The sequence below is a fragment of the Thamnophis sirtalis genome, unplaced genomic scaffold (assembly GCF_051295495.1).
Source record: "Thamnophis sirtalis isolate CommonGarterSnake01/CBP01778 unplaced genomic scaffold, rThaSir2_p1.2 scaffold_1, whole genome shotgun sequence".
Taxonomy (NCBI): Eukaryota; Metazoa; Chordata; class Lepidosauria; order Squamata; family Natricidae; genus Thamnophis; species Thamnophis sirtalis.
Genome location: NW_028261381.1, coordinates 22365045 through 22386151, shown reverse-complemented (window position 1 = coordinate 22386151; position 21107 = coordinate 22365045). Strand labels below are relative to the sequence as shown.

Sequence of the window (21107 nt, the reverse complement as noted above, 5' to 3'; positions counted from 1 at the left end):
AAGATCGTATTAAAAACTTAATACATCAGGATAGTTTGAATAGGATGTTAATGTTATTTCCAATGTCATTATGCACTGGATTTCACAACCCAACAGAAATTAGATGCATTGGCCCCTATTAGAAAATAGGCTTCATTGAATAGCATTGTTCCACTCCTTTTATACATTATTTTTATTGCAACATCATCTAAAGTTGGTGGTAATCAAATATTAATTCAAAGCACTTCTGCAAAATGTACTAATAATCAGCAGAAAACAAAGAAATAGTTAGATAATGGGAAAGAGCTTAGATTGCCATATAAACTTTATGATAATGGATATTTGTAAGTTGCCTTCATTGGTAATAGGATCTTGTTGGGTTCAGATTTCATTCCTTTGGTTTCTCATCAGTAAATGGAAGGAAAGAAAACCTCAATAGTTAATCCATAAATAGGACATTTTGCTGCTGAATGCCAAAATTGGTTTTAAAAAACAACCAAAATTACTATTTTTCAGGCAATAAAGGAGGACTGTTGGGAGCCAGTATGAAGTAGGATGCAGTCAGGTCATAGGAACATTTAAATCCTGCTGATTTATCTAATGAATTAAATCGAGCTTTTAATTTTAAAAAAGTGTATTTTCTGAGTTGAAAGCAATCTTATGCCTATGGTAGTTAGGTACTGTAGCACTTTAATATGTAATAAAATTGCACTATTAATATCCAGAAGGCTGTTAATCCTTTAGCTGTAATTCTTGGCAATATAACTGAAAATCAGGTATAAATTAGCTGCATGTCTCAATCTGGCATGCATAAAAATGTGATGAATTCAAGAAGAAAGGAATTAACAAAAAATTATATCCATGTAAAAAATATTATGTAATATGAATTTATGAAAAATAATATAATTGGTATCACAACAGCAAATATATCAAGAACGAAATGCCTAAATTGGGAGATGCAACCTAGAGCTGAATGTCACAAAAGTTAAAATTGAATATTCTACCATGGCACTTTGAACTTTAAGCTTGAATCCTTCTATTATATTAAGCCATAATTTAAAGTATGGTTAATTTGGAGCTTAATATTTGTATGAATCAGCTGTGAATTATTTAATAAACGATGTTTAAATATTCTGTGTATAGATTGATCTTTGAACAGTCTATCTCGCCTAACTTTAAGGATACTTTAAGACTTGAATCACAAGAAGAAAAAAGTATATTGTGTAACTTTTTGCTTCAACTCTTAACAAGGAATATTACACAAGTCAGGACAACTGTATTTATTGAGTAACTGGAACAGCAAGAAAATCAATCTGCTACTTTCGGGAACATGTGTCTCCATAACTCTTCCCAATTTAAAAAAAGAATAATTGGGTTTTGTAATACAGCATGCTTTTCATTTCAGCTGTAGATCAACTTACAAAGTAGACTTTATATAAACCTTTTTTTTCCATTTTGGAAGATAGCCTTTTTATACAAAGCAGAAGAAATCTTGGCAGTATTTCAATTAATGTGCATTGATAATAAAAAATAAAATAAAACTAACCCCCCCCCTCCTTCTTTATGTCTGAATAAATAAGATTGTGAACATGAAAAGGTTCATTATTTTTCAGGTGTCACAGAGTTAACTCTTTAAAAGCTAATAGCCATAATTTTAATAAGCCCAGCTTCCAAATATAATTCATATTTGTATAAATATAAAACATATCCATACATAAGTGTGCCATGCATCTGGTAAAAAAAATAGTGGTTAGCTAAAGTTAACCAACAAGTCTTCTTAATAGTTGAAGAAATATGACCAATTGCTTCTTCCAACAATATTGTTGATAAACCACTTTCAGAAAAAATATTTAAGCATTCTTAACTTTAAAAAGGCCAATAAGATGTTCATGCCTTCCTATTATTCTACAATGCTGCTTAAAAATTAAAAAATTACCACAGTTTTTAATAAAACATATGCATTTAAAAATATATTACTTTTATGGTGAAACCTTACTAATATTACACACACACACACATTCCTATGAATTACTTAAAAATTGGTATTGCAAAATTAAAATTTAACAAGAAGTCAATTCAAGTTCTTTAATTTGCATATCAAGAGTACTCAAGTACAATTTGACATTTAAAAAAATAGTAATTTGGTATTAAGTACAAAATAAATATGGCATCTACAGACTCCAACTGATTGCAGTCTGTGAAATAAATTGGTCCATTTTTGGCAGTCATGCCAATTACTTATCAATGAACCAAGGGGAAAAATTATGAAACAAATAATGCCTGAACAAGAAGTCCTGCTCACAATTATGATGCTTTAAATCTCATTTAGATTTAAACAGACTGATAAACAGAGACTTGTATGCTTTAAAAATCAAAACTGGCTTATTCATATAGGAATCAGAATGGACAGCAAAATTCATTTGCTGATTTCTCCTTTTACACATCAATCTTCAGTTATTTTGTCAGTACAAATAAGAGAATTTCGCCGTTAAACAAGAATAAGAATTGCGTACACCAAAATGATCTACTGTTCCCTTAAAAAAAACACATCACGTGATAACAATGAGTTGTTTTGTCCACAGTATTGTCTGTACTGGCAAGGACGGAAAATTATTTCTTTAAAAAAGAAAAACACAATTGTTTCAAAAAATAAAACTGAGTACAAGGCCTGTTACGCGCCTTTCACAATTTGAAATAATTCCCTGAAGCTACTCATTTTAGTTAGCATTCAGATTGCAAGACATAATTCTCTTTGGGTTAGAGATCAACATGGCCACATTATAAGCAAAGGGATTTCAAACAGCGTGCATTAGATACAAATAGGAGGGCCTGGTCTTGGCTAGCTTCCATGGGCGCCTTCAGTCCCTCGGTTGTCCTGTATTACGGTTGTCGTAGCTGTAAAATGGTAATACAACCGCTCATCCCGAAATTCAAAGTCATTGGTAATATGTTGGATGATGCCGCCTTTCACCAGCCTCTCTCCATACACTACAGCTTCCCCACGGTCCGAGGCAAGGCCAACTTCCAAAAGCCAGTTCACCAGATCACAGCCGAAGAAGAGTCCAGTCACAGTCTTTCTGCCACACCTGTATGTCAAAGGAAGGATTCACCCACATGTTCTGTAAATCTCGTACCACCACTGCTTGTTGGATGAAGACGAGGGGAAAACAAGGAAAGACAGCATGATAGTTAGAAGGACGTTAAAAGAAGGCCTAGTAGCCAAGTATACAATTAAAGCTGTTTTTCCTTTTGGGCAGGCCTCAATCGCCTTTTTGAGTAGCCAAAATGCATGCAAGCATCTAATGAAAGCACTACATACTATATGATTAGTATAAAATTATTGTGTGTTACTTTACTATTGATACTCTTAGAATCTGAAATTAATCTTTAATCACAGAAATTACCATTGGAATGATATACAGGTAGTTCTTGACTTACAACCATTTGTTTAGCGACTGCTCGAAGTTAACAATGGCAAAAAAGTGACATACAATTGATCCTTGCATTTACAACCATCCCAGCATCCTGTCCTATGATCAAAATTTAGGTGCTGGGTGTATGATTTACAATGATTGTCACATGATCGCCATTTGAGGCTTTCCCAGCCATCTTCTGATAAGCAATTTCAACAAGGGAAGCCAGATTTGCTTAACGACTACATGATTCACTTAATTATAGTGATTCACTTCCCAACCGTGGCAAAAAAGATTCTAAAATTGGGCACGACTCCCTTAACAACCGCTTTGCTTAACAATGGAAATTATGTTCCCAGTTGTGGTCATAATTCAAGGTCCGCCTGTACAGTAGTAGAAGAGTTAATGGTAATATTTTAGATGATAACCATATCAAATTCTATTTCAGAAGGAAAAGTCCTAAGCGAGCATGTGATTCAAGGCCTCTTACATGCTTCAAAAATTATTTTGAAAACATATTTTCGGAAGGCCTGAGAGCCCAGGAGCCTTTAATAATAATAATTATTTTCAAATTTCAAGCACTTCTCCAGAGCAAATTTTGGCTGAATCATTTCTGAAGCACCTAGCAGATTTAGTAAATGCTGCTTAGCATAGCATTTGATTAAATGCTTTTTTTTCTTTTTTTTCTTTTACATGCTCAATATTTTTCTTTTACGCATAATGTGGACTCCCATTTGCAATCAAAAAAGGAACAAATTCATGGAGAGCTAAATAAATTTGTCTCCTCTGTCAATTAAATTTGGGTCTCTTAATCCTAAAATGCTTATTAATCAAACTAATACACAGAGGTCTTGAGAAACAATACAGTTGATTAAGATTCATTTCAAACTCCAAGAAGTGGTGTTTTTTTTTCTCAATTCAGAGCTGAAAAGTGCATGCAACCTGGTGGAACCACCTCTAAGCCAATACTCTAAGCCAGTGTTTCTCAACCTTGGCAACTTGAAGATGTCTGGACTTCAACTCCCAGAATTCCCCAGCCAGCATTCGCTGGCTGGGGAATTCTGGGACTTGAAGTCCAGACATCTTCAAGTTGCCAAGGTTGAGAAACACTGCTCTAAGCTAATGCTGAATATCTCAGGCAGCATTATGCTTTACTGTGCATGACTGGGGTTAAGAGAAGTGTCGTCTGTGAATCCACATACATACTTAATGTCAGGAAGCTCTTGGGGTGGTCACAACAAGCCTTGAAATGGATGCAGTACTTCAATGTTTCAGCCAATAGAAGAAAAATGCATGAAGCACTCCTCCAAGTGGTTTTCTAGAACTTCCAGGTTTAGGTCTAATTAAATATTATTTGTACAGAAAGGAACTATTCCGTGATCTAAAGTTAGGCCAAGCCAACATACAGACTATGTAAGATAAGCTTTTAATTAATAAGCTAATGTTAATTTTAATTAATAGAACATGGGAACATAGAACAAAATCAGTGCTGGGCCAACAACATACATTAGGTTTCTAATGCCAGGCATTCATCTGAGAAGAAAAGAGAGAGATATAGAGATGAAAAGGAGAACAAGAAGGGGTATATCACTTATTGCAGTCTGTGTAGATCAAACAGCGATAGTGATTTAAAAACAGCAGCAGCGCTGATCCGTTTTTCTTTGTGCAATATTAATGTTTTGATATTAAAAAAAGAATTGTGATATTTCTTATTTCTTGGCTTTTCAAGAAATATAAAGAAAGAAAATTTAAAAATTGTTGTAAAATGCAGAACAAATATTTAAGAATTATTTATTTCTCACTTCCACAGAATTTTATATCCAAAAATGGAAGTTTGAGGAGATGTGTAATCCTAAATTTGAGACATATTGAAACAGCAGTTGAATCACAATGTAGGACTTCAGTATGGAAGATTCTAAGATTAACAAGGCCACCAAATCTTCCAAAAGATCACTAAAAATGGGAAAGCACATCGTTAATAAGTTACACATACATTTTATCAATGGCTTCACACAATTCATGCAAGAAGCCATGTAATAATAGAGAAGCTAACTTCTTTTGTTCATTACAGGTAGTCCTCAGCATACAACCATAATGGAGCCTATTATGGTCGTAAATCGGTTTGGTCATGTGACTGCCACATTTTACCTTTTTTGTGGCTGTTTCATGCCGGTTGTAAAATGAATGTGTTAGTATTAAGCAAATCTACTGCTTGCTATGGTGCCGTTTTGCTGAAAAGTGAAAGTAATTTCTGTTTCTTTGCAAAAACTTTGTAAAACAGAGTTATGTGACCCGTGGGATGCTGTAAACAACACTGCTGTGTTACGGACCGGCCTGAAGTGTAGTCACATGACTGGGGCAACCACAGTAATTCGGTCATAACTCCCTTTTTCCAGGTAGGTCATAACCTTGAATGGCCATTAAATGACTAGCCATAAGTTGAGGACTACCTGTAACAGCTTCAATTGCTGCCATTTAAACTTCATGGTTCAAAATGCTTACGCTGCTTTTGATTTCTATTATTTAAAAAACTATGTGCTAGAATCTCTCTGTGATAACATATTGCTTGATATATAATTTTTTTAAAAAATAGTTAACCACCAAAGCACGAGTGTCAAATTCGATCATGTGATGTATTGTGACATATTGCAATGGTTTTTGCCTTTGCAGAACCGGGGTAGGCATGGTCTGCGCTTGACACATCTGGCCCATGGCCTGCCAGTTTGACGCCCCTGCACCAAAAGTTAATAGCAATAGCACTTAGACTTATATACCGCTTCACAGTGCTTTTAGGGCCCGCTTTAAGCGGTTTACAGAGTCAGCCTATTGCCCCCAACAATCTGGGTCCTCATTTTACCCACCTCGGAAAGATGGAAGGCTGAGTCAACCTTGAGCCAGTGAGATTCAAACTGAATATCAATTCAGAAATAATTATTTACAAATCAACAATTAACCAAGTATCTGCTTAGTGGTATTTGGAAACCTGTGTAGTGTATAAGTAAAAAGAAGGGTATCAACAGATGCAGAGGATGCTCCCATCTAGAATATTAGAACAATTTAAATCAATTTTAACACTTATGAACAACTCCACCTTCTATCCTGGACAATGCTTCTCACACACACGTCTCTGTGGTAACTAACAAACTGTTGGCATGTCATCCGAATCTCCTCCGGGACAGATGATTCCCTCGGTTCCACAGTTCTAGCACCCCAAAGGAATTCAAGCCTACATGAGGAAAAAAGCCCATTTGAAATACTGCCTGGAAAAAGCATAATACAACGATTTGATTTGAAATATTTTGCCTGCGAGATTTTATTGTTACTGTGTACATTCAAACATGTGATGACCAGGTTTTTGAAACAACAAGTTAGAAGAATTAAAATAGTTGAAATTTTTTAAAGCTGGCAATTAAACTGAAAAGGAGATGGATGGGAGCGAACTCTTTTTCCTGCTTTCTTATGCACTTTAACCTAATTCACACACATATATGGATCCTAAGTTTATTCTCTATTTGAGAAAAGAATGTCTGTCAACTCAAACTTCCATTTCTTAAGGTAAAGGTAAAGCTTCCCCTTGCACATATGTGCTAGTCGTTCCTGACTCTAGGGGACAGTGCTCATCTCCCTTTCAAAGCCAAGGAGCCAGACGTCTCCGTGGTCATGTGGCTGGTATGACTAAACACTGAAGGCGCATGGAACTCTGTTACCTTCTCACCAAAGGTGGTTCCTATTTTTCTACTTGCATTTTTATGTGCTTTCGAACTGCTAGGTTGGCAAAAGCTGGGACAAGTAACAGCTCACTCCGCTATGTGGTGCTAGGGTTTCAAACCACTGAACTGCCGACCTTTCTGATCAACAAGTTCAGCGTCTTAGCCACTGAGCCACCGCATCCTGTACCATTTTTTACTTCTGTCCAATAGACAACATGTTGCCAAGGGTTCTCTAACCCTCAGAAGCAAGGGTGCAAAGGAGGCGAGGAGAAAAAAACTGTATGAGGAGAGAATAAAATCACATTCTATAAATGAAAGAACTATTTCATTCATGGGAAAAAAACAATTACATTACAAGGCTATATAATCATGTTAACATAAGACATTTTATACCACCTTAAAAAGTATTTTATGGATAATAACTCATACACAAGCTTATATGTCACATCGATACCGTGGAATTCAATTAAAGCAGCAATATTTAATGGTTTCCCCAATCCAGAATGTGTTAATATAAAGTGAAGCTCAGTAAAGTATTGCTTCATGCATGTATTAAAAGGAACAGAATTTTAAAATAAACCAGATTACTGTTTTGTAAAAAGGAACAGCATCACAGTTAAAAGTTCTCAAGAAAGCTGAAATTAAATGGATGTATAAAATGCTAAAATTACCTCCTTTTGAAAGGAAGAATAATTAGATGTTTGTCTAACCCAAACATTCCAAAAGAAATGAATCCCTGAAAAAGAAAAAAAAATACTATGATAAAAACATTCTGGATGAACAATTGTATACAAATTCCTGAAATTAAGTTTTTAATTCTAATGAAAAAACAGATTTTATAATGCTTACATTTATTTAAATAAAAGTACGGCATGGACAAAATATTTAGGCATCAATACCAATAATGTGATTTTTAAAGTCAGTCGGTCAGTCAGTCATATTCTTTCCTTTCAATATCTCTTCCCTCATATCACAATTTCCTAAACTGTATGTTTATCTTGGCTAGGATTATTAGTTTCTTAATTTTCCATGCTTCCTCTTATAATGAGACATACATGACTTTAAAAAAGTCTCTGCTTAAAAGACTGCAATTGGGACTGGCAACATCGTTAAGTGATACAGTCATTAAGAGAGACACCATGCAATCCTAATGGACTTACAACCCCACTTCATTAAGCAAATCACCCCATAGTCCTTAAGTGAGACATTATATGACCATGACTTGTGATTTGACTGCTGGCTTTTTCAACTGACTCTTGTTTTTGGAAGCTTGCTTGAAAGCGCAATATTGATGATCGTGTGACTGTGGGACACTGTAACAGTTTTAAGTGTGAGATCTGGTCATAAAGGGCTTTTTTCAGCAACTTTGGATGGATGCTAAACAGGGCAGTTGTTAAGGGAGGAATACCTGTATTACTGGAAGGAGAATTTAAGAATGTAAGAAAACTAAGGTCTATGAATAAACTGTAATGAACAGCGTATTTTGGAAAGCAAAACGATAAGCAATTTGGCAAGCATGTTAACATTAAAGAAATAAAAAATAACCTCTCAAGACAAGAAGGTAACACAATTAAAATAAAGTTGAAGCTCTCAGAAAGAATTTTACTTCCATAGGAAAGACTAAAGGTAAGATTATTTAAGGAAGAAGCCTGTGGGCTCTTCTCATGCTGCCGTATTGTCAGAAAGCAGATTTGCCTTTGTGGTTGGGTTTTTTTCTTATTGAATTACCTTTTCAGTGCAATTCTAACCGTATGTGAGAATGATCTTGCGGGATAAGGGAAAGAGAAGGGGCAGGGAAACAATAAAACGAAAGGGAGAAGTCTCCAGTGGCTTAACAGTCAGAAGATAAAGGCCTTCCCTACTTGATTGGGTGGTTAAAAGTAGTGGCAGAAGATCTGTTCCATTAGATTTGAAAGATTCTTGTTAATGTAGCTGTATAATAATGTAGAAGTAACTCATCTAGTTATGTTTCCTGTCTGGCTTACCTGGGAAGGCTGAAAGCAATTTAATTAGCACAAGACTATTATTTCAACGCCTGGTTAAACTTCACTCAGGCCTTTTAGTGAGATGTCACCAGTGGCGAAATTCTACCTGGTTCGCCCGAACCAGTAGCAGTGGTGATGGGACGCTCCGCCCACCCATCGGACATCATGATGTCCTGTTTTTGGTGTTCTACACATGTGTGGAAGGTCCTGCGCTCACATTTGCGATCCAGTAGCAAAGGTAAGTTGATTTCACCCCTGGGTGTCACTAAATATATTAGGGAGAACACCAGCTGAAGTCCTTCATTTTTACCATCTGGATCAGTTAAATCTGCATCCTCTTGGAAATCATTTTCTCTGTATGGCCTCTATTAATGAAACATCCCTAACTACTGACATGGATTATTTCCCTCTTTAAACAGGTGGAACAGCAAAAATTGTCAGTGTACAATGAGCAGTTTTAATTTTATCAAATTTAGGGTAAGAAAACAGGCCAAAAATAAGTCAGGCACTTTCTCTCTCTTCCTTACAAATATATGCCAATCTTCATGTGCACATTTACATATGGGTTCAATGAGACGTGCTATAAAATACATATGGACAATTTCACATGATTAGTTTGAGACAGAGGATAAATATTTACCTGACCAAAATTAAATACAGCACAGAAGAACTGCAGCTCCACATAGAGTCTCCCAGGCTCTTGGTTAAATAACCACCACAAGCAACTTGATAGGTTCTGTGAAGGAAAAATAAAATGAACAAATGTTAACGTGAGTATCTCATTGCTACAATTTTCACTGGCATTTCTCTTGGATTAGAGAGACAACCCCCCCCCCTACAACTGTTCAAGTTTAGTGAGTTGCCCCTCTAAGATTAAAGGTAAAGGTTTCTCTCGCACATATGTGCTAGTCATTCCCGACTCTAGGGGCAGTGCTCATCTCCGTTTCAAAGCCGAAGAGCCAGCCTGTCTGAAGACATCTCCATGGTCATGTGGCCGGCATGACTAAACGTCAAAGGCACACGGAACACTACCTTCCCACCAAAGGTGGTCCTTATTACTCTACTTGCATTTTTACATGCTTTCGTAGTGCTAGGTTGGCAGAAGCTGTGTCAAGTAACGGGAGCTCACTCCATTACAGCTCAAACCGCCAATCTATCTGATCGACAAGCTCAGTGTCTTAGCCACTGCATCCCTCTAAGACTACTATTACTAAAATCAAGAGTTTACTGCAGATCTGAACAATCTTACTGGAGAGGGGTATCAAGACCATGATAATAATTCAGTGATAACGCCATAAGGTGACAGTAGAACACTTGGTCTTTCTTCCTCTCTTCCATTTCTGGTATTTTCTGTGAATGTTTTAAAACATAGTTCTTATACATTTTCTCTCTTTCTAAGAAAAGGAAGCAGAAAGGCTGAGCGCCAAAGAATTGAGGCCTTTGAACTATGGTGCTGGAGAAAACTCCTGCGAGTCCCTTGGACTGCAAGGTGATCAAACCAATCAGTCCTAGAGGAGATCAGCACTGACTGTTCTTTAGAAGGCCAGATCCTGAAGATGAAAATCAAATACTTTGGCCACCTAATGAGAAGGAAGGACTAACTGGAGAAGAGCCTAATGCTGGGAAAGATTGAGGGCAAAAGAAGAAGGAAACAACAGATAATAGGGTGGCTAGATGGAGTCACTGAAGCAGTAGACATGAGCTTCAATGGACTTCAGAGGATGGTAGAGGACAGGAAGACCTGGAGGAATGTTGTCCATGGGGTTGCGATGAGTCGGACACGACTTCGCAACTAACAACAAACAACAAGAAGTTATGACCCATTTCTTGTCCACATAAAAACAGTTTTGAAATAGGCCCTTCTCACCTCTTCCTAGAAATGCAAGATATAAACCTGGGATATTCTGTGGGCATAGGTACATTAAATTACCTCCATTGCTTTGTGTAGCATCAGGCTGTTGTGACAAGATAGATGACAATAGGTTCTTTAAAAAAGAGCAGCTCTAACAGATGTTCCATTTCTGGATCGAGGGGCCCTATTGATGGTTACAGGAGTTTGCTTCATGCTCTTGGGAAGCCTTGGTCAGAACACTAGGCTATGGCACCTGCATTGTGGAATCTTCTCTCCTCCCCTACACTGCCTGTCCCGAGATAACGTCAGCCTCATCACTTCTGATCTTCGGGAGATCCCTCAAGACCTGGCTCTGTCAGCAGGCTTGGTGACTTCAGGGGATAGGTAAACTTGTGAGGGGGCTCCGTTATTATTATTATCCCGCCATCTATTATTTTCTTCTCCTGTTTTAGTACTATTTTTACAGTTTTAATGCTTTGTTGTTGTTGTTGTTGTTATTATTATTATTAAGCACTTTTTAGGTAATGATTTCTTTATACATTTACAATTTGATTGTATCAGAGACACTTTCTGTGAGAAGAGCAATCATATAATAAGCCTGGATTTAACTTCTTTAAAAATAACATTTATGCTAGTAGCTGATATGAGAAACACACTTTGTAACGGAGAGTAGGGTAAAATGGCTACATATAAAGAATCAGACGTTTCTGCCTTCCCACCCAAGAAATTCTTACAGCAAAAAGGCCCACAATGAGAAGCAGGCACAATAGGACATGTCTGGCCAACTGTTGGTCTCCTGTTTGCAGAAGCTGTTCTTCCTGAGCCAGGACACACCTCTGAGAACTGCATGGACTCAAACACTGGTTTGCTGAAAAACATTTAAGTATTAACACATAAGGCATAAACACAACACTGAATCCTGTTGTTCTCTTAACAACAGTCATAAGAAAAACAAGAAAATGAAAACATGATCAAATGCTGTAAGTCAGGGGGGGTCAAACGGAATTTCATTGGGGGCCGCATCAGGGTTGTTTTTGACCTTGGGGGTGGGCATGGCCAGCTTGATGTCACTTGTGTTGGGGTCACCTGTGGTAGCCCGAGTGTTCTGTCAGCGAAAATGGGCTCCCAAGCTCCATTTTTGGTTGCAATGGCCTCCTGCAACCCAGTCAGCAAAAACGGAGCTCAGGAGGGCCACCCGAGTTCCATTTTTACTGGCAGAAGCACTGTGGGCTGATCCTTCACTGTTTCCAGGGTCGCCCTGCTGGCCAGATCTAAGCACCCCGTGGGCTGAATCCAGTCCCTGGGCCTTGAGTTTGACACCCCTGCTCTAAGTAAACAGAAACGGCTCTTGTTGATATACAAATGAAAGTGAACATATGTGTCCCAGGATAATGTTGCAGGATCCAATCTGGGTTGGTCACTGGAACCAGAATTTTTTTTTTTGTCTTTTGAGCTTTCACACTTGTGCTGAAGCCCATTTCCAGGGAATTCCCCTGAAGATGGGGGGAGGTTCCCTGAAGATGGGCTCCAGCACAAGTCCAAAAACTCAGAAGACAAAAACTCTCATCCAGATTGGATCCTTGTTTATATAAGCCAAAATGCTTGGTTTAGAATTGGCATGCTTTATCTCTAAACCATAACTTATGATAGGGATAGGCAACTTGCTGTCCATTTGCAGTCTCCCAATATTCTAGGTCATGGCTGCCAAACTCCCAGCCCGCAGACCGGATGCATCATATACTGGCCACTCAGACATCCGATTAATGAAGAGGAGAAAAAGTCCTGATACATCATATGACACAGCCGTGATGACGTGAGTTTGACACCCCTCTCTAGGTCAATCCCAGAATTTATCAATCATATTCAATTGCTCACTTTAAGTTGATCATTTCAAAAAAGAGGAAATTGAATGTTAATATGGACAAGAGTTGGTTTGCTTTGTGGTGAGAGAAAAAATACTTTTTTAAAAAAACTGCAAATGTAATATTGCATGGACTTTTTGTTAAAACAAGATTGATTGATGATTTTGGGATTCAAAGATTAAAAATGGATGAAAAGGATTGGGAAAAGATTAAGATATTTACTTTATAAAAAGGGGGAAAGGCATAATTATATGTTTTCCTTTTTTCATTTCCTTTTTTCCTCTCTTTACCTTGGCTTTCTAACATTTTTTGTTGTTTTGTATACTTTTAGTAAATCAAAGACAGCCAGACAGAGATGGTTCTGTTTGCTTGCTACCCAATCCAAATCTTAGCAGAATCACCCCTAGAAAAGTATCAAACCGCAAAAAGATTATAGTAGTGACTATCCAGATTTTAATCTACACTTAAACATGTTATAACAGGATAGAGACATTTCTGCACACAAACAGCCTGCTTAGATTATTAGCAACACCACCATTTTCAACTTAGCTGGTCGACGTTAACAGCCTAGCATTTTTTTTTTTTACTTCTTGCTTCTACCAAATTGCAGTAGTAGTAGGAATGAGAATTCATGATGTTACAGACTATTTTAAGTTAGTGACATTTATCACTAGATGGCAGCAAAAAGCTAATAAATACTGTATCTTGTGCTGCCAAAGCAACTTTTGTTCTCCAGTTTTGGAAGCCCCAGGGCTTGCTGCTACAGTGCAGAATGCCTTCCTAATCTTATTTTCTTTTCCAAACTCGTTATCAATCCCATCTAGCTGTAGCCAATTATTATATTACAGAACTTGCTTCCCTAAGTGTCAAAACAGGTGACAGATTTCTTTTTTCATCCCTAACTGTATTGCCCATCTATAGAACCAATAAAGCTTTTAGGGAGCTGCAACTTGGAAGGATTTCTCTCTCTAGACCAGTGCAAGGGCCCACTTAAAGCTTCTTAAGCTTGAGCATCTCTATGAAGAAAAGAAGAAACAAGGCACAGTTCAGAGAGGACCAAGATTTTCCTGGATGATTCCCCATGGTTCTAATTACTTTCAAATTTAAATCTAATCCTGGATAAATAAAAGTTACATTAAGCTCTTGCTCTATGATTACAGCATAACATCTATTTTTAAAATAATCTATTAGTATTATTAATCAGCAAATCTATACATCGTTATTTTATATTTTTCTGTTTCAAAGTTCAATAGGGGCATCAAATTGGGGTTAAAGTAACTCAATGTCTTTTCTTTAGTCATTTTCACCATCTCAGCCAATAAGTACAAATGAATTTTTCCACTATTGAGCATATAGGAGTCTCATTGCTGTTATCATATACAAAAACAGATCACCATGTGCATTTTCCAAATTTTTATCCATCAACCCCAAGAGAGATACCTCTGGTCTGAACTGCAAATTGATCTTCAAGATTTTTTGAATTAATGTATCTAATTTTTATTTAATTTTGTTGCATTTCTTCCCTCTCTCTCTTTACGCCTTTTTCTCTTCTCTTCTGTTCTTCCCGATTAATAGTTTTTGTTAGTTTTTATCTTTTTACTTTTGAACTTTGTAAAGTAACAAAGAAAAAAACAAGCAAATCTAAGCCTCCAAAGCCAGGACGAAGTACAAGATCTTCTCTCTGCCTCTGCTATTCAAAGGGGAGGGATAAACAGCTCTTTTCTCACACCTTCTGGCACAAAGGTTTCACACTGTTGCAACAATGTGAAACCCTTCTCCCCATGTATCTATTAAACATTTATTTTATTGGCCCCAACGTATTTTCGCATGTGTTCTTTAAAGGAGGTAAATATGTTATAGGTGTATTTTTCCTGTTCATAATTTTTGTTGTTGGAAGCTTTATCTGATTGATACATCTGGTATTGTTTTAACTGTCAAGACATTTAAAAAAAAACAGTATGAAAATTCTAGGAGGGAACACATGTGCTGAAAAAACAGATAAGGTTACCAAACTGAAACAAAGCCCTTTTGAATATGAATATAAAGACAGGTATATATACAGGTAGCAGGTGTGCCTCTTGATTTCTCTCTAAATGTCAATTTATTATGCAATAACATTAGAAATGATGTCTACATGGGATCTAGAATCTTACTGATGCAATATTCCTGTTCCTTGGTGATGTAAGAAATTAAGGGAAATTATGAAAGTGGTGAAATTTACCAAAATGTCAAAATTGACCTGTTTGATAAGGGATAAAACAATGTGCTGTCATAAAAAACTGGAAACCACTTATGGACCTTTTTATTAAAAATGGAAGCAAATATACTGACAATTTATGCATTTGGTGGTCAAAAAAGGTTGACTATGGGAAGAAGGAATGATGTAAATCTTAAAGGGGGGGGAGAGATAATAAGTTTATATATAAGTGCTGTGAATAAGATTGGAACTCACTTATTTTATAGATTTTTCCTTTTTTTCTTTTTCTAACTGTATTGTTCCTTGAACTTCTACATTTTTCTTTGTGTATTTTAATGGTTACCTTTTACTTATATAAATACCATATATATAACAACACTGAACATCACATAACATAACATGGAATGTAGGAAAGAAATTACGTAAAGGGTTCATGACCCCATTGGTTTTGGAGGTGAATCCTCCAAAACCAAAATTCCTCCAAAATGGTGCATGAAAGGCAGCAAAATAAAGATTAGGATTAAAAATAGGCTGGGTCCAAAATGATAACTGTGGTGGGGAAAATCCTGAAAAATATTCCCCAGGCTATCCCTATAGGGAGTCTCAATGAGCCAAGGCTCTGAATTTTACCATTTTATGCATTCCAAGTTCTCTGGTCTCTGCCTTCTGAATCAGAAAGAATTCTGGAAGCCATAGATTTTCCCTTACTTTGTTTATATAGGTAGTCCTTGACTTATGACTGCCTGCTTAGTGACAATTCAAAGTTACAACAGGGCATCCAAAAGGTTCTTACAATCCGGTTCCAGAATTCTGATAGCCATCCACTCTGTTTGGTCATATAAATACATTCTGGGCACTTGGAAACATCCTTCATTTACGATCCTTTGCAGTGTCCAGTGATTACATGACTGTGATTTTCCATGTTTTTGCTGAAAACTGGCATTTACTTCCAGTTTTTGGCAAAACTGCCCCATAGCATTAGCTTAATGACTGTGGATGTGCTTAAGACCCCCCCCCCCCCAAAAGGTCATAAAATTGGTTCAGTCATGCAGGAGATGTGCTTTTAAACTATCATGACTTATGACCATAATGAGTAGGCTCTGTTTCAATGATAGTTGAGGATTATCTGTATAGCAATAGCATTTAGACTTATATACCGCTTCACAGTGCTTTTAGGGCCCGCTCTAAGCGCTTTACAGAGTCAGCCTACTGCCCCCAACAATCTGGGTCCTCATTTTACCCACATTGGAAGGATGGAAGGGTGAGTCAACCTTGAGCCGGAGAGATATGAACCTGCCGAACTGCAGCTAGCAGTCAGCTGAATTAGCCTGCAGTACTGCACCACCTCGGTATATTAATCATAATGATTCATTTATAAACAAAGCTCAGTTATACAAAGGATAAAAGGTGAAAAAATGCAACTTGCAGCAAAGTATGCAAGCTGCATAAAGAACTCTCTTGGTTAAGATACAGTGTTGCATAATTGGTAAACTTTTGAATTTTACTCCATACAAGATACTTTACCTGTCTCAACTGAGAAAGAACAGTTCTCACTGAGTCCAGCAGTAGATCCGGATTCTTCTTCTGAGCAGCATAATTCTCCGTTTTGTTTTTGACATGTGTAGAAATCTACTAGGTTCTCTACAAGGAAATACACACACAGAGAGAGATATATACGTATATATTTCTTTAGGCTTTTAAAAAAGAAAATAACGACAGTTGAATGTGCAATGGACTTGGGCAATGGTTAGGAGATATGCCTATACATTTTTTTTTAATAAGTTCGAAAAATATCCATAGGTAAACATACATCACATTCTTTTTGTCATCTCTGGCTGGCCTTTCTCCATACTGAGGATTGCTAGAAATGGTACTGAACTCCCAACTCTCACCCAGTAAAACTGCAAAACCCATTACGCAGCAGGTGTGGTTAAAATACAATGATTAATATCTCTTCACTGCCGGCTAGAGATGTAGATCACTATGGATTCAACGGGAAAAAAGTGTTCCAGAGCACATAAGAGTGCTCAGGCTGTTGCAATTTCTTCGAGCAGCTGTGTATTTTCCTGAGGTTGCACAGATGGCTATCACAGCTTGCTACATTTGGTTTAAACAGATGGAAACAGAAGCTACAAGTGCTTTGAAGCCCTTTCCTCTTTTGGGTCAGGCCTTAATCATAGCCCTAATCTGGAGGGCCATCTTAACCCTAATCCTACCATATGCTTCTTCGATCACATAATTTACTCAATCTCAATTTTGAGATGTCCATTCCTATTTGGATCTCTATTCCTCACTTTAATCTAAGGGACTCCACCACAGTGGTGAAATCCATTTTTTTTTTACTACCACTCTGTGAGTGTAGCTTGGTGGGCGTGGCAGGGAAGGAAAGTGCAAAATCCCCATTGCTACCCGACTCTGGGGCCAGCCAGAGGTGGTATTTGCCAGTTCTCTGAACTACTTAAAATTTCCACTACCGGTTCTCCAGAACCTGGCAGAACCTACTGAATTTCACCTCTGTTCTACCTCATCTCACAGGTAGCAAGGCAAGGTGCCTGCATCCCCATTACGAAACCAGGAGCAGCAAATTAGAGACCTAAGTTTTTCTTTTATTCTACAATGGTAAGAACCTTCATCAAGTCAGGTTTCCTAAAGTCTGTTCCTAAAACTAAGTTGCAGTTGTTCATTATACCTCTTTCGATGGGAGAATCTGTTTCAGAATGAGAGACACTGGGGGAAGATTTATAATGTTGATTCGCTTCCCTTTCGGTTTCTTCTACTTGATGTTGCTGGTTTAGAACCTCATAATTAGTCCCTGCTGTTCCAGATCGGTTCATACACATGAGTGACACACCTGAGAACAATATGCTGATTGTTACGATTACTGCAGTAGTGATCACCTGGCCAAAAGAGGAATCGAAAGGAGGAAGTTAGGCAGAAGTTAAATTATTATGATTATGATTCAATGCACAGTCCACCAGATGTTCAGACTGGATTTGGCATTTTTATCCACCTATCCTTTCCCAAGAACCTGGGATAGACAGGTGTTGATGTTTAAGGGTGTTAGAGGTACCATTGCAGGATGTAAGATGTTCCGGGTAAAGCTGCCTTTTGCAATTGACTGATGGGGAATTTGTCAATGTCGCTGGTGTTTCAAGTGGTGCTCCAGTTGTTTTGGGATTGAACCCAAAGCACCTATGACTATTGGTACTACCTTTGCTTTCTTTTGCCATAGTCTAGAGAAGCCGGACTCTTAGGATTCTTTAAATTTTGGGGGGCAGCCATATAGTCAATTAATTTAATGCCTCCCACTTTCAAAAATTTAATGAAAATTTAATAAATGAAAAGCTGCTTCTCTTTATCAAATAACGAGCTTTTGAAAGCTCATTAAGCACTGATCAACAAATGGTAATAAGAGATTCTCCCTACCTGATGTTTACCATAAAAAAATGCTGAGTCAATTTCACCAGTGTGTTTTCCAGCTACTAGAAGAATTCCAACAATGACTACTGGAATGCTGCAAAATGTAAAATACAGTATAAATCATACATACAATTAATTTGCGATATCCTATAAATTTTCTTAGAGATGAACTTTTGCAAACTTACCCCCAGCCAGCTATAGTAATAATTCCAACAGGGATCTTTAGGTTTTCCCTTCTTTTCAAAAGGAGGAGAGAAAGAGCTAAAAGGCCTATTGAAAACAAGGAGAACATTTCAGTCTTGTTCTTTGCAGGAAACGATATTCCCCCCACAAAAAGAGGATATCTCTCCCTCCCCTTCTGTCCTGCACTCAAAGGCAGCCACATAACAAGCCTGCTGTTCTTATAGCAACATAATTAGCTTGTGGGACATAAGAACCTGTCCATCCTGCAAATCAAAAGCAATATTTCATTATAGGGATGTCACAATTACTTGTTGGTATGTCAGTATATCATGACAAGAATCAGTCAATATGTTTAGCTGCAGATGCTATAGGAACTCTAATGATTCTTGTTCCATATATTGGAGTGGTTGGCTAGGGAGAAGAAAAATTGAGAGCATTCTATTTTAATTTTTTTAAATAAAAATTGAGAGCATTCTATTCTAATTCTATTTTCTAGGATTAATGTAATACACAATGTAATTTAATTTCTGTAATCATATATGTAGCTCTGGCAAGTTTTCTAATCAAATATGTATTTATCCAGTGTTGCAAAATATAAGCTATGGCGAATAAGTGAGAACTGTTTTCAGACATTGGGAAAGTACTGACCACAAATTTCCTTATTAGAGCTGACATGAGGTTTGGGATTGCAGTACTGAGTTCTAAGTAATATATAAGATAAAACTGCTTTTTAAATGCATATCCCATCACCAGCTAGCTGGTTGTGAACATTACAAAAGACAGGCTGTATTGAAGGAAATGGGCCCATGGAAAATGTGTAACTCTGGTCATATTCACTTCCAGTCCTTTTATCAACTGGAAGTCACTCCCAAGGTGATTCCTTCTATTATGATGCTTCATTTCTTCTCCATGACACCTGCCTTCCCCTGATCCTCACTTAAGTCCCATTCCCTCAATGTAAAGTGGGACCTCCCTGATCAAGTAGGATTGTGGATGACAGTTATCCAAGCATAATCCTTCAAGCAAATATCTATACTACATCCAATGGACTTCTCATCATACAGTGGCAACCTTCTTGGTTTTTTCCCCTCCTGCACCTCCATAAAGGAATGAACAGGAAGAGTTACCAAGACAGGAGTCAGATAAAAGAGAATCCAGGACAAAACTACAATTGGAGAAAGCCACACAAACAAGACTGTCACTAATATTTACAAAAATAAAGAGAGAGAGCAGAAAGGCATTCAGACTTCCAAGATTCTATTATTATAATTTTATCATTAAAGTAGTATTAGCCTGCATGATTGATTTCCTAACGTGATCTACCTTGAAAGGTTAACAAAAGTCTCATACAATCCAATAATCCAGTGATTCTCAACCTTGCCAAGTTTAAGATGAATGGACTTCAACTCCCAGACATGATGGCTGGGGAATGCTGGGAGTTGAAGTCTACTCCTCTTAAAGTTGCCAAGGTTGATGAATATGGCAATAATTCTATTTATGACTTTTATAGGCATTTTTAGGAATGGATAGGGAGGTTGAAGCTGATTCAGTGGCAACTGTTCAATAGGTAGAGAGAATTAAGTGGATGTAAACTGGTGTTAAAGTTTACGCTTCAGGAACATAGGGTAATCTCCAAGCATTGTCCCTTTAGCATTAAGCCATCAAAGAAAACATATATTGCTTTATAGGCCAGAAATGTCTACTTACCTGTCCACAGAAAAGCACTATAAAGGGAACAGTACAGGACAATGAAGACAAGAATCTGCACAAAGATGCTTTTCTTCTCAATGGTGAAATTCCACATTACCATGCCAACACAGGCCACGCACTAAAATAAGTCAAAGCAGTTGTGTTTATTGTATATTTTATGACTGAGATGTAACTGAAGAAATTTTAATTAAAATCTCTCAGACAGTAAAACGACTAACTCTACGAGATTTTAGAAAGGCATGTCTTCCTGCACGAAGGTAAGGGAAGATGCCTCCAAGGCACAGCATGACAAATTTTTCAAACAGTACGGCATCATCTATCGTAGGCAGACCATTGTCAAAACTTATCATTGTCAATCATTTGAAAGCCCTCTGCTTTTTAGGAAAAAAAAAATTGACCTTGTTCAAAATTGAAGTGGGATTGCCAAATAAAATGAAATAAAACCAACATTTTGACATATCAAAAATTTCATTCCTTTTTAAAAAATTTTTTGGGGGATTCCACAGATGCCCTCTCACAATGCTGCCTGTGTTTTGGAAGGAGTCTATAATTTCCATATCAGAATTGTATTGTAAATCTTGCTTCTATTTTTTTAATGGTCCATAGTATTAAAAACAAAACTTCTTTCTCAATTAGTGCTAAAATTCCAAAAAGAAAATGCCTAAATTTTTAGACATGAAAATGTTGCATTTTCAGTCAAGAATAATTGGCAGTAGCATGAAAAAAGCAAAGTGCAGTAAACACAATCTAACTGGAATGAAAATTCCACATTGGCTCTTTTGCACTGCGTCTGCTT

The 21107-nt window shown here is 37.2% G+C and overlaps 1 protein-coding gene across 4 annotated transcripts in view; it reads right to left on the bottom strand.

Annotated features, from left to right (window-relative positions):
* Window positions 1-1244: 1244 nt before the first annotated feature.
* GPR155 (G protein-coupled receptor 155) overlaps window positions 1245-21107 on the bottom strand; it is a 42337-nt gene continuing 22474 nt past the window's right edge. For 3 of the 4 annotated variants that reach the window (XM_087708891.1, XM_087708885.1, XM_087708900.1), the window contains exons 7-16: window positions 20309-20429; window positions 18604-18688; window positions 18425-18512; window positions 17688-17895; window positions 16523-16639; window positions 11674-11807; window positions 9728-9823; window positions 7774-7838; window positions 6484-6618; window positions 1245-3065 (exon numbers count right to left, since the gene is read on the bottom strand). In XM_087708891.1, coding sequence (XP_087565017.1) covers window positions 2819-3065; window positions 6484-6618; window positions 7774-7838; window positions 9728-9823; window positions 11674-11807; window positions 16523-16639; window positions 17688-17895; window positions 18425-18512; window positions 18604-18688; window positions 20309-20429 — 1296 coding nt within the window. In that variant the 3' untranslated portion in view covers window positions 1245-2818. Of the gene's footprint in view, window positions 3119-6483; window positions 6619-7773; window positions 7839-9727; window positions 9824-11673; window positions 11808-16522; window positions 16640-17687; window positions 17896-18424; window positions 18513-18603; window positions 18689-20308; window positions 20430-21107 lie in introns of all 4 variants that reach the window. The other variant, XM_087708905.1, reaches the window with a different exon arrangement.